Source organism: Musa acuminata, chromosome BXJ1-2 (assembly GCF_036884655.1).
Source record: "Musa acuminata AAA Group cultivar baxijiao chromosome BXJ1-2, Cavendish_Baxijiao_AAA, whole genome shotgun sequence".
In the NCBI taxonomy this organism is placed as follows: domain Eukaryota; kingdom Viridiplantae; phylum Streptophyta; class Magnoliopsida; order Zingiberales; family Musaceae; genus Musa; species Musa acuminata.
The window spans coordinates 14,806,653-14,820,999 of NC_088328.1; the positions used below are offsets into that span (position 1 = coordinate 14,806,653).

General features: G+C 35.8%; 1 protein-coding gene across 1 annotated transcript; it reads left to right on the plus strand.

The window, feature by feature from the left end:
- Window positions 1–5,264: 5,264 nt before the first annotated feature.
- LOC135612265 (pollen receptor-like kinase 5) lies at window positions 5,265–7,727 on the plus strand. The gene is made up of 3 exons (XM_065108345.1): window positions 5,265–5,928; window positions 6,022–6,654; window positions 7,138–7,727. The coding sequence occupies exons 1-3, from the start codon at window positions 5,265–5,267 to the stop codon at window positions 7,725–7,727; spliced, it is 1,887 nt and encodes a 628-aa protein (XP_064964417.1).
- The last annotated feature ends 6,620 nt before the right edge of the window (window positions 7,728–14,347 follow it).

Here is a 14,347-nt window from a genome sequence, read left to right on the forward strand (position 1 = left end):
TTTAGTTTAAAAAAATTAATTTTTTAATTACATGTTTAATGAAAATGCAAAAATAAAATTGGATCATGCTTACTTTTCCAATGATTTTAAAAATAATCATAAAAATATATATTTTATGATAAATAAACAAAATAATTTTGATTGAAAATATGATATTATACTTGATAATTTAATGCATAATGATCATGTTTAATGAGTTTATCTTTCGAAATGATACATGATAATTTTTTAGATTTATGGATTATCGATTTTTATGTTAATGAACGTGGCCTTTTCAACTTTAAACTATGATGTATGTTTTTATACAAAAACTTGAGCATATTGATTTGAAAGCATATTTAATGGTTTTATAATTCATGATGAATCTTGCGATTTACGGATAATCGATCTTTACTATAATAAAAGTACCTTATTGATCTTTGTCGTAATAAATATTGCACTTTCAGTTTTAAAAATGATACATGTTTTTATTTGACATAAATGAAATAAAATCATATAAATTGAGACAACTAAAAAGAGGAAAATATTTTTTAAAAATTATTTTTCTCTATCTTATTGATTTTGATGAATCCATTTGTATCATTTTTACGAACCTCTTGGACTTTGAAAATAATTTTGATGATTTAAATTTGAATAATTTTTTATCCAAATCATAATCTTGATTCCTTGATATTTACAAATTAAGATTTATTATGAATCAAGATTTTTCATTAATTGTTCTCCTATAATTCTTCTTGTTATTTCATTTAAGGGGATTTAATATATGAATTATGTCTTTTGGTATTTACATGATCTTATTTCTCATGATATGATTTATTTTTGTATAACTCCTTGTATTCATCACCCAATTAATTTTTCTTGATGAGATGAAATGAACGTGATGAAATAAAAATATGCATGAAATATGGGATATAATATAATTTGACATTTAGATACCATCATGATTTAAAATGCTATGATTTGTTGCTAAAATGATGTATGTTTGGTATCATGAATACTTTAAATGATGAATGTTTGGTATCATGATCAAAATAATGATAAATGCTTAAAAATTTTAATGTTTGGTATATGATTGATTTATTTTATCATGCATGAAAAATGAAATGTATGCTTTTGAAATTGTACATGTTTTAATTTGAAAATATAATGATGCATAAATAAGATTGATACTTACCTTTATCATAATGTAGAAATTGATGTAAAGGGTCTTCCCTTCTTTTTGACAATGACAAAGGGGGAGAAATATTGCTAGCTCAAGATGCAAAATATGCTAACTTGCACTTTGCAATGGAAGCAAAATTGCTAGCTCAAACATTGCAAAGGAAGCAAACATTTGTTAGCTTGCAACTTGCATATTTCAAGAAGCAAGAGTTGTTTTCTTGAACATCTCTAATTTGCTAACCTGCATGATGTAGAACTTGCTATCTTGAACATTACAAAGAATTATTATCTTACCAATCTCAATAAGCAAATATGCCAATTTGCACATCTTTAAATTTGCTAACTTGTATGTTGTAAAACTTGCATATCTACAACTTGAACTTGTTTATCTAAAACACTTGATAGTTGGAACTTCTCCTTTTTGTTGATGAAAATGGGGGAGAAGTATGTTGATATCATGCATGATTTGATCATGACATGTTACTTGGATATTTTGAATCCAAGAGTTTCTATCAATATGGCATATTGATAGGGGGAGTTTGTTTAAACTCCGGGAGTTAAGGTTAACTCCGTCGTCGATTAGTTGTCATCATCAAAAAGGGGGAGATTATTGAATCTCGTATTTTGATGATGAAACCAATTGATAATTATTTATGATTTTAATTTACGTTTTGAGTGATGTAGGATGCTTCGATCAGGATGAGACAATTAAAGCAAGAAAAATCATGTTGGGCTAGGGGAAAACATGTCAGAAGATTGGACGTTGAGCCGGTGGATTGGTCAACATATCGACAGAAGGCTTCGTGTCATGGATTTGAGCATCGGGCCAAGAAGAGCAGATATTGTACTAAGGATATAGGAGTTACAGAGTCAATTGGCTGATTGGACAATAGGCCGCAAGAGAGGACGATGCGCCAAAGAATCGGACGAAGCGTCGAGGGACCAATGACATGCCGGACAACTTGATTAATGCTTAGTATTAATTGTCTCGATTGAAGTGTGTTTTACATGTGCAGGATTAACTACGATAGCAAGGCATGAAGCAAATTGAAGTCCCAGAGTCAATGATGTAATTTCGTTGGGAGTTCAAAAGTTCGTCGAAAGTTCTGGTGGAACCGGCCGAGAAGTCTCGGAGCTTGCTAGAGAAGCTCATCAAAACTCGCCAAGAAGATCGTCGTGAAGTCCAGGAGCTTGCCGGGAGTCCGTCGGAACATTATCGAGAGATCGTCGGAAGTTCGTTGGAAGATCGCCGAAAGCTCGCCGGAAGAATAGACTTACGGACTTGTTTAGCTCAGATTATGTCTTAGATTTCGTAGTTAGCACGTAATTGGGTTTGGATTTGGGCCAACCCAATTAGGGGCCAGCAAGGCCCATGTTGAGCCCAATAAGAGGCCCAAATAGTGCCCCAAGAAGTCTCATCGTCATGGCATAGTCTTCGAGACTGTGTCAAGCGGTGGTACTGCCAGTCTGGGTGGTTGTACCGCCCCTAGCAGGGTGCCAGGCAGTGGTACCGCCAGTCTAGGTGGTGGCACCACCCAGCGCAGCCTCCCAAGCGGTGGTACCGCCCAGTGTCAGACTGACACTATTGGTGGTACTGTCTATGCCCGGGAAACCCAGGATGAGAAGTTTTTAGGCTCCAAGTTTGAATCAACTTGAAGCCTATAAATACCCCTCTCATCCCTAGTTAAAACACATAAGCACAGAGTATTCAAAAGTGAGAAAACGTTGCTGCAATCTCTTTAGAAATTCTCTCCTCCACTCTAAGTTTAGAATTCTGTATGAGGAGTGTGAGTTCTTGTAAGGGTTGTCTCATAAACCTGTGAAAAGGAGAAGAGGGTTGTAAAAGGTGGTTGGCCTTCACATATTGAAAGAAGACCTCTAGTGGACGCTGGTGACCTCGTCAGAGGAGGAAGCCAAAAGTGGATGTAGGTCACATTGACCGAACCACTCTAAAATCTAGTTTGCATTTCCTTTGTGCACTTTACTTTAACTACAAGCCTCCTTCTTATTACTTTCAAAGTTATGTATTTCTAAAATCGATTTTTTCATACGAAATGAAATTTCTTAAACCGACGTTTTTTTGCTGCACTAATTCACCCCTCCTCTTAGTGCCGACCCCCCAATCCTAATATTCTCGAAATCACACATGAAGGCATGAATAGAGTTAAAGAGTCTAAAGTCAATCTTTTAATGCATGATTTTGAACTTTGTCGAATGAAGCCAAGCGAAACCATTATTGACATGTACACTTATTTTACGGATGTCATCAATAGTTTAAAAGCTCTTAGCAAATGCTTTTCTAATTTTGAACTCATTAACAAGATTTTAAGATCTCTTTCTAAAAATTGGGAATCGAAAGTAACGGTAATATAAGAGACAAAAGATTTAAATAAATTTTCACTTGAAGAATTTATTGGGTCCTTAATGACCTATGAAATAACTTATGTGGCACTTGAATGACGAACATGAGAACCACCTTCTAAAGAACAGGAAGGATTTGACACTTTTATCAATAGAATACCACTTGAGTGACGACTCAAGTGATGATGATGACCTTGAACTCCTTATAATAAAACTTAAAAAATTCCTAAAACAAGAATCAAAGAATAAAAACAAACTTAAAAAAAACACAACTACTTACTATGAACCCAAGAATAAGGAAGCACTTTGGGACAAAACGAGTACATCCAAAGACGAGGAGCAAACCGATAAAGACGAAGTGGCGAACTTCGCTTTGATGACTCTCGACAATGAGGTAAACAACTCAAACGAAACTCCCTTAGTTCATTTTGAAATAACTTAATGCTTTTCATGAGTTATTTTTTAATTAGTTAGTAAAAGATAAAAAAATATGTAAAAATTATCATGTTTCTTTTTCTAGTGATTTTATTAAAAATTAAAAATTTAAGCAAGACACTTGCATGTTAATTCCTAGCACTAAGCATGAAAAGTTAGATTCATTTAAAAATAAAAATGCTTTATGTTTAATGAAATCATACTTGATGTTTTAATGATGTAATGAAGTAATAATGTGTATCTTGATGATTTTCATATTACTTTTTTTTATTTTGATTGAAAATATTTTTTGTTCAACGAAACCATGATGATTTGAAATCATACTTAATGAGTTTATAGTTTGAAAATGTGCATGTTAAACCTTGAAAACTTGAAACCATGTTTTAGTATCATATATACCCAAAGTAATGATGCATAATGGTCATGCTTAATGAGTTTATCTATCAAAATTATGCATGATAATTCTTGTGATTTATGGATTATCGATCTTTGCCGTAAACAAAGTTCTTTTTCGTTTTAAACGATGATGCTTGTTTTTATTTGACATAAAAGTTTGGGCATGCTTATATGAAATCAAACACATAAAAAAGAAAATATATTATCATTGGAATCAAAATGATAAAGCAAATCACTTGTTTAAAAGAATTTTGAGCTATCTTTAATCTTATAGGAATCTATGTACGTTGTTTTCATTGAATTTTCCGAAAAGTTATTTTGATGATGATTTTGGATTCCTTTTCATATGATTTGTTTTAATAATGAGATGTATTTTATATGAAATATTCTTTTCTTGATTCACATATAATTTACTTATGTAAGAGAAGATTTACCCAAATGAATCTTAATTCTTGACATTAATAATTTAAGATTTATTTGAATCAACTCATAAATCTAACATGTTGACCAGCCATTGACTCGGATTCCAGATGGCAGTGAGACATAGGGGTAGATGGAAATGGAAGGCAACGCTTTTATCTCTCTATTAACAGCTCAAAGTCCAGTGAAAACTTCGAGAGGACGTACGACTCCGTCAACCTCACCTGTGTCGTCTTCGCCACCACCTCCTCCTCCTCTCCAGCCTCACTCCCCCCTCCCCTCCCCCCCCCCCCCCACCCCACCCCCGTCCCCCCCTATTCTTAGTCCTCCTCCTTCACCACCATCCGTCAAAACTATGTCATCAAATCCCATCCCTCCTCCTCTCCTCCGCCCCATACCACCATCATCTGCCACAAAGCATGCCATCCCTCCCCTTCCCCCCCTGACACTCCGCCTGTAGCATCGGCCACGACGGGCGGCGTGGGAGCTCCATGGCCGGCGATCGGCCCTCTCCACCGCTCTTCGCTGCCCTGCTCCTCGTCGCTGCGTCCCTCCGCGTCGCCAGCTCGTCGGATTCCGATGTCCTCCTCCGGTTCAAGGCTACCGTATCCGACCCTGCGGGCTCCCTCAACAGCTGGGCCGCGGGCTCCACCCCCTGCAACAAGAACGTCTCGAACTGGGCCGGCGTCGTCTGCCACGACGACGGCAGCGTCTCCGGGCTGCGCCTCGAGGATATGAGACTCTCCGGCTCGTTGACCCGCATCGATCTCCTCCAGAGTTTGCCGGGGCTTCGCACCCTCAGCTTCATGAAGAACGACTTGGCGGGGCCGTTGCCGGTGGTCGAGAAGTTCAATAGTCTGCGGACGTTATACCTGTCGATGAACAAGTTCTCCGGTGCGATCTCGGACGACGCCTTCGCCGGCATGAGCTGGCTCAAGAAGCTTCATCTCTCCAGCAATGGTTTCTCGGGCCCGATCCCGACGTCGATCGCCCAACTGCCCAAGCTTCTCGAGCTGAGGCTGGACAACAACAGGTTCAGCGGCCCCATTCCGGACCTGCAGCTGAAGTCACTGAAGCTGGTGAACATGTCGAACAACTACTTGGAGGGGCGGATTCCCGATGGCTTCAGAACGATGGACGCAGGTCTGTTCGCAGGTGAGCATTTGCTGCCCTTTCCATGTGATGCCCTTTCCATGTGATCTCCTTTCAGCTTCAACATTTGGCCACCGACCACCATCGTCGCTGCAGGCAACAAGGCTCTCTGCGGTGATCCTATTGGAGTGCCATGCAAACCGCTGCCGTCGGAGAGTCTATCGAACCAAAAACTCGCAGTCACGGTGGCCACAGTCGTCTTCATAGTCTCAGGAATCGTGGCGGTGGTGCTCCTGCTGCCACAACAACGGCAGATGGAGCACGAGCGACTGGAGCAGGTGCAGTCACCGAAGAAGCCATCGAAGGACACGAAATTTGCGTCGTCACCGAAGGAGGAAAAGCTGGAGTCGGGGGCGGCGGGATACGACAGCGACGGGAGCAGCAGGAAGCCGGCGAAGGAGCACGAGCAAGGGAGGCTGGTGTTCGTGCGGGAGGGGCGGGAGAGGTTCGAGCTGCAGGACCTGCTCAAGTCTTCGGCGGAGGTGCTCGGGACGGGGAGGTTTGGGTGCTCCTACAAGGCGGCGTTGTTGAGTGGCCGGTCGGTGGTGGTGAAGAGGTTCAGGGACATGAATCGGGTGGGGAAGGAGGATTTCGAGGAGCACATGAGGAGGATGGGGAGACTGTCGCACCCCAATTTGCTGCCATTGGTGGCTTATTACTACAGGAAGGACGAGAAGCTGCTGGTGACGGACTACGTCCCCAGGAGGAGCCTGGCCGCCGCACTCCATGGTAAGCCATTGATCATTCCCTGCGGAAGCTTGCTCAGTGAACAATATACTTGCTATTTAGCATCAGTGGAGAGTGAATAGGATCAGTTTCTTACCAATTTAGGCCTATATTAGAAGTGAAACGATGAATGTATAGAGGGTAAATATTTGGAGTAAGTTGATTAAGCTCCCAAATGATTATAGCTTAACAAGTCAGTGGGTCAATTATCTCATCAGATGGACAAATAGTTGGTAAGAGTTAGCTAAGTTTAGAGGATAAATTTATGCTATCATAGGGACACCACCAGGTAGGCCATGCACCATGCTATGCTACGTCCCACCAGCACTACTGATCTAATCTTCTATTAAAATTTTACTTGATAGAAGATTGGTGTAATAAATCTTATAGAGACCTATGACAAAGTCTATAATAATTAAGCTAATTAACACACACATATATTATATATATATATATGCTAATTTCATGTGGTTTATTATTGTTCAGGTTTTCGTGCCGCAAAAGTACCGGCACTCGATTGGGGCACTCGCCTAAAGGTCGTCAAAGGAATCGCCAAGGGACTAAATTACCTCTACGAAGAGCTCCAAATGCTAAGCGTACCCCATGGTCATCTCAAATCCTCCAATGTTCTTCTAAGTGACTCTTTTGAGCCACTTCTCACTGACTACGCCCTCGTACCTGTAACGAACCAAGCTAAAGCCGCACAATCCATGGTGGCATATAAGTCCCCCGAGTGCAAGCAACACGGCAAGACATCAAAGAAAAGCGACATTTGGAGTTTGGGAACACTGATACTAGAGATCCTAACAGGTCGGATCTCCATGATCGATCCGTCGCAGGACAAGGAAGCCGTCAACTTGGCAGGTTGGGTGAACACCGTCGCGGAAGAAGAATGGATCGATAAGGTGCTCGACCGCGAGATGAGGGCGACGAGGAAGAGCGGAGAAGAGATGATCAAGCTGTTGAAAGTTGGGTTGGCTTGTTGTGAAGCAAATGTGGAAAAAAGATGGGAGTTGGAAGAAGTTCTTGACAGGATTGAAGAGCTGAAAGAAAGTGAGGGAGATGAAGACAGCTAGAAAGGGGTGAGGATGATGTGATGAGAAGAGAATTGTTCAGTGGGAGCGGTGTCAGTTTCTCTACATGTAACATCAAAAAAAATTTCACAACGAGGTAATCTAACACCATGGAGACCTGGAGGTGCTAGGATCATGAAGGAATCATGTTATTGTAGGATCCAACACACATTTTTTGAATGCTTTGAGCACCTTTTGATGCCTGCTTCCTCAGAGTTCTAATGTGAGTATACACTCATGCAGAAAACTTGACAAACTAGAATATGTTCTACGCTTGGGCAAAAGATAAAGTACATCACTATTAACAAACAAGATAAAGTACATCACTATTAACAAACAAGATTTATCCACAGATATCATTGTTTCTGTCTATGTAGTGAACCAACCACCTTCTGGTCTAAAAGGTTTTGACATCCTTTACTATTTGTGCTCTTTTTCCCCTTCTGGTGTTGCATTTGTGCAACATATACTCATACAACAAATTCAATTTCCCTACACTTTTCATACGAAATATAAAGAAATTTCAATTTCCCTGCACTTTCTATACGAAACATAAAGAACTCGCGTCGATTAAATTCTTAGGATGCCGAGGGAAAGCGCTTGTTGAACGATTTGCGATAAAATTTATTCTGCCTTATGATTGATTAAAATATGTTCCCAAACAAAATATATACTGGTCACTGGATTAGGATGCAGCCAAATGTACTTCAAGAATTCTTGAGGGTTTAAAAATAGTATCAAATAGATCAAACATGTCTACGGTAAAGTGTCGGTGCTGAAATTAATAGTCATTCCCACATAGAAAGCTGATCCGAACAGCTTTTTTTTTTTTTTTTTTGTCATATTTGAAACACCTTACTCCTAATTTCACTCATACGGTAAATACATGATCAAAGTAGGATATTATATCTTTATTTTCATTATTACTATCTATATGAGTAGCACGAAAAATATACAATCTTAAAATCAAAATATACTAATTTAGTAAGTAAAATGATAAAATTTCTCTTGTATATAGTACTTTTGACACTTATATATAATTATAATATCTAACAAAAAATATAAATATAATATGTCTAAATTTATACGTAAAAAATGCCCATAGGTCATCATCTATATATGTGTTGCATGAGTTTGGATGTGTTTACTTTCCTACCTAATCACTTGGGTGAGGTATTAATATCCTTACCTATAAAATAGGGTCTATAGTCAGTGATCACTAAATAAGTATAATCCTTTATAAATTTAATCATATGAGCATGTATCATGTTATATTATAATATTTCAAATTCACCGATTGAATATATTTTATGACAAGCCCCTTGTCTTATATTTCTTTAGTAAGTATAACATCACAGCATAGTATATGTAAAATAAAGAGATAAAAAATTTTACATAAAAAGAATTTAAAATACTTATATATATATATATATATATGTATATTTATATATATGTATATATATATATATATGTATACATATATATACATATATTTATATATATAGTAGGAAATATAATAAATAAATTTATCGATTTCTACTCCCTATACCATAACATATACGTGTACTTCTACACCACATATCATTATATATATATATATATATATATATATATATATATATATATATATATATATTCCCATACTGTATATCATAATATATATATATACTCCCACACTATATGTCATAATGTTAGTCATAGATGTCCTATAAGCCAATCACGTGAGTAATGACACGTGTGACATGATACCGACTCTTTTTGTTAATTATTTATTTGATAATTTTCTCATTTTATATTGCTTATTACATATATTTTGATATCCATGGATTTATGCAATAGGAATTGAATCATAATAAGATCACAATAATGAGACCGATTCACCTTTAAACACATACCCTAAATAATCCCGGTCATAGGTTACTCGAGAAAGACATTGAGATAACTCGAAAGACTAGTGTGGTGTATACCGGTCTATATGATTGAGGTGGCTAGTCTCATAGTTGCTCATGTGGGAACACTAGGGATATAATATAAATTCTAATCGGAGAATGAGTTCATTAATCGATCTGCTCACGAAATATTGGATGGTTGATGATACATCATTGTTAGACAACGATTCCATCATCCTAGTGGTATATCTAGTCCTTAGACTTTAGATATTAAGGATGTCCAGTATGAGTATATCGGATTTATAAGCCTGTTGCTAGTCATAAGTGCCCTACAAGCTAATCACTTTGGAGCAAATTCAAAAATATCTTAGAATTGAGGAGAAATCGAGGATGAGAGGCAAGAGTAAGAACTCTTTTGGCAATATAAAATTAAATGCTATAAATTAGCCTAAGAATTTCAACAAAGGTAAGTAAAATAAGGATAATCATTTTGACCCCAAAAGGGATCGAAGAAAATTTAAGAAGCCAAAGAGTGGAGGCTATTTTGTTTATGGAAACCCTGATTATTTTGCTAGGGATTACATATTTAAAAAAGACCAGAAATCGGAAGTCAACTCCATTAATGGAGATGTTAATATAATCGCTACGGTGAGTGAAGTGAATTCCATATTTGACAAGGTTTCTAGCTGGTGGTATGATACTTGTGCTACCGTCCATATTTGCTATGATAAGACACTCTTCAAGACTTACAAAGAAGTCATAGAAGGGCAAAAGATTCAAATGAGAAATGAAGTTCGTTCTAAGGTGATTGGCAAGGGAAATATGGAACTCACTTTCACTTCGGGAAAGAAAGTTACTCTTACTAATGTTCTTCATGTACTAGATATAAGTAGAAATTTAGTAAGTGGGAATCTCCTTAGCAAACCTGGAATTAAATATGCATCATTATCATAAGTTGAAGTATTGTATGCATAATATCAAATCATCATTCATAATTACATTAATGTTTCAATCATTATTTCAATATGTTTGTGCATCATTATAGTTTCAATTTACAACATGCACACTTTTAAAACTTTAAATATCATCCTTACTCTATGCATGATACTAAAAATAAATCAATCATCATATCATACATGATACTCATAAGCTAGCAAATTTATATCATTTTATATCATCAAAACAATATCATGAGTATTTCATACATTCATATCATTAATTTTTCGATCATTATTTCAATCATAAAATATGAAAGGTCAAGTCTAAAATTCAAGAGATCAATATTATAATCCGAAAAATGTATAAGAAGAATTTATGCATTTGGAAGATCTAACATATCTAAATTTCTCATTTAAGCTAGCAATTTTCTTTCTCCCCTTTGTTACTATAAACAAGAAAGAAGTAGAGTGGAAGAATACAATTTTTACATCAATACTCTATTTATAACATGAGGTTTACAACCACAAATACAAAGGAATTTAAACATCATGTCATAAAAGATAATAATATCAAATCATGAATGCCACAAGACATGATTTATTTCATCAAATTTCTTTTTTTTTATAAATAGCAAAAAGAAACATAAGAGATCAAATGATACAATATCTTACTCATGCATAAGAAATCTCAAGTTATAAATCTTGAAAAATCAAGATAAAGCACATTCAAATTCAAATTGTCAACTCAAAATCATTTTCAAGAGATTCAAAAATAACAAACATACATTCATTGATATCCCTTTTTTTTTTTGAAAGATTGATAAATTAGAAATTAAGAAATTCTTTAAGAAAAATATTTTCCTTCCCCCTTTTTTATTTGATTTATTTCACACAAGCATACCCAAGTTTTTATGCCAAGTTAAAGCATGCATCATCGTTTAAGATCAAAAAAGTAGATTTCGTCATAAAAACCATCAAGACCAAAAAAAGTATAACACATTAAACATAAGACTTCTTTAAACAAGAGATTTGATTCATCATTTTAATTCCAATGATAATATATTTTCCTTTTTATGTGTTTCATTTTAAGTGGTTGATTTCATATAAGCATGATCAAGTTTTTTGTATGAAAACATACATCATAGTTTAAAACTGAAAAAGCCACGTTCATTAACGTAAAATCGATAATCCATAAATCTCAAGAATCATAATGCATAAATTCGAAACATAAACTGATTGAGCATGATATCAAATCATTACTTCAAATGAAACTTGATTTCATTAATCATAGAGCATCTATAATTAAAATTGAGAAACAATATGATTAATCTTGTTAAGTGTACAAGCATTATATTTATATTTAATATTTTATTATATTATTGCATCATTAAAACATCAAGCATGATTTCAATCAACATCGAAAATACACATTATTTCTTCTTGAAAAACATACATAGGATTATTATTAGATTTAAATATAACATTTTATTCCTTTAACATAAAATATATAATTTTTATTATCATTTTCAAAATTACTAGCATGATCCCAATTTTTGCATTTTCATTACATTATTAAATATATAATTTTCAAAAAAAAATTAGATAAATTTTTTAAACTAAATTAAAAATAATTCATGAAGAACATCAAGTAATTTCAAAGTAAACTAAGGGAGTTTCGTTTGAGTTGTTTACCTCATTGTAGAAAGCTGTTAAGGCGTAGTTTGCGACTTCACCTTGTTGATTTTCTCCTTGTCTTTAAGGAGTTTGATTCATCCTAAAGTTCTTCCCTCTTCTTGCGTTCATAGCAAGTAGTTACGTTCTTTTTGTTCTTTAATTTTTGTTTCATGAACTTTTTAAATTTCATAGTGATAAGTTCAAGTTCATCATCACTTGAACTTATACTCGAGTGGTCTTCAATTATTCTTAATTCGAAATCTTTCATGTTCTTTGAAAGGTAGTTCTCAAGTTCTTTATGTGCATTGCATGTCATTTCATAGGTCATTAGAGACCCGACAAGTTCTTCGATCATAAAAGTATTCAAAATTTTTTATTCTTGTATAGTCGTTATTTTTGAATCTCAATTTTTAGAAAGTGATTGTAAAATCTTATTAATGAGCTCAAAATTAGAAAAGCATTTGCCAAGAACTTTTAAACCATTGATGACATTCGTAAAACAGGTGTACATGTCAATAACGGTTTCATTTGGCTTCATTCAAAAAAGTTTAAAATCGCGCATTAAAAGATTTATTTTAGAATCTTTTACTTTATTAGCGCCTTCGTGTGTGATTTCAAGAGTGTGCCATATATCGAAAGCTGTTTCGCAAGTAGAAACCCGATTAAACTTATTTTTGTCTAAGGCACAAAATAGAGCGTTCATAGCTCTAGCATGTAAAGAAAATGTCTTCTTCTCCAAATCATTCCAATAGTTCATTAGAAGAGAAGACCTTCAAAAATTATTTTCAACAATGTTCCATAAGTTTAAATCCAAAGAAAGCAAGAAAACTCTTATTCGAGTTTTTTAATATATGTAGTCCATCCCATTTAAAAAGGGATGACGAATGAGAGAGTTACCCTCTTGAAAGTCAAAAAAAGCCATTTCTCTTGGGTGTTAAACTAAATGAGAAATACGAGGCTCTGATACCAATTGTTACGAAAAGAGTTGGCACTAAGAGGGGGGGGGTGGATGAATTAGTGCAGCGGTAAAAATTACGTCGGTTCAAAACTTCATTGCGATTAAATCTATTTCCGACAAAAAACCATTTTGTAAAGGTAATGACTTTGAAAATGCATGGAAGAGCTTAGTAGATGTAAAGCAAGTAAAGTAGTTTGCAATTAAAGTAAATTGCTCAAGAGATACGCAAACCAGATTTTTATAGTGGTTCGGTCATCGTGACTTACATCCACTCCGCTGATTCCTTTTCCGTCGAGGCCACTGGTATCCACTATCAATCTTCCTTCAATAGGTGAAGACCAACCACCTTTTACACCCCTCTTCTCCTTTTCATAGGTTTAGGAGACAACCTTTTACAACCCTCTTTTATAAGGTATCCCTCTCACACCTCCCTTAGAACTCTCACTAAGCTTTGGGAGGAGGTAACTAAACTTTATAAGATTTATAACTTTAGAATCACAGAGTTTTGCCTAATATTTCTTACTTATCCATGCAGGAATAGTTGGGGTATTTATAGGCCCCAAATGGATTCAAATTTAGAGCCCAAAATTCAAACCCCCCAAATTTTAGGGTACGGGCAGTACCACTGCTTGCATTGGGAATTAGCACTAAGAGGGAGGGGGGGGGGGTGTGTGTGAATTAGTGCAGCAGTAAAAATTACGTCGGTTCAAAACTTTGTTGTGATTAAATCTATTTCCGATGAAAAACCATTTTGTAAAGGTAACAACTTTGAAAGTGTACGGAAAAGCGTAGTGGATGTAAAGCAAGTAAAGTGGTTTGCAGTTAAAGTAAATTGCTCAAGAGAAACGCAAACCAGATTTTTATAGTGGTTCGGTCATCTTGACCTACATCCACTCCGCCGATTTCTCTTCCGTCGAGGCCATCGGCATCCATTATCAGTCTTCGTTCAATAGGCGAAGACTAACCACCTTTTACACCCCTATTCTCATTTTCACAAGTTTAGGAGACAACCTTTTACAGTCCTCTTTTACAAGGTATCCCTATCACACCTCCCTTAGAACTCTCACTAAGCTTTGGGACGAGGGAACTAAACTTTCTAAGGTTTACAACTTTAGAATCATAAAGTTTTTCTCAATATTTCTTACTTATCCATGCAGGAATAAC

What these genes read in the sequence shown, in the direction of transcription:
- LOC135612265 (XM_065108345.1), top strand. Translation starts at nt 5,265, where the DNA reads ATGGCCGGCGATCGGCCCTCTCCACCGCTCTTCGCTGCCCTGCTCCTC. An exon ending in GGACGCAGGTCTGTTCGCAG is followed by an intron (nt 5,929 to 6,021) that starts GTGAGCATTTGC and finishes TCGTCGCTGCAG; the next exon opens with GCAACAAGGCTCTCTGCGGT. An exon ending in CCTGGCCGCCGCACTCCATG is followed by an intron (nt 6,655 to 7,137) that starts GTAAGCCATTGA and finishes ATTATTGTTCAG; the next exon opens with GTTTTCGTGCCGCAAAAGTA.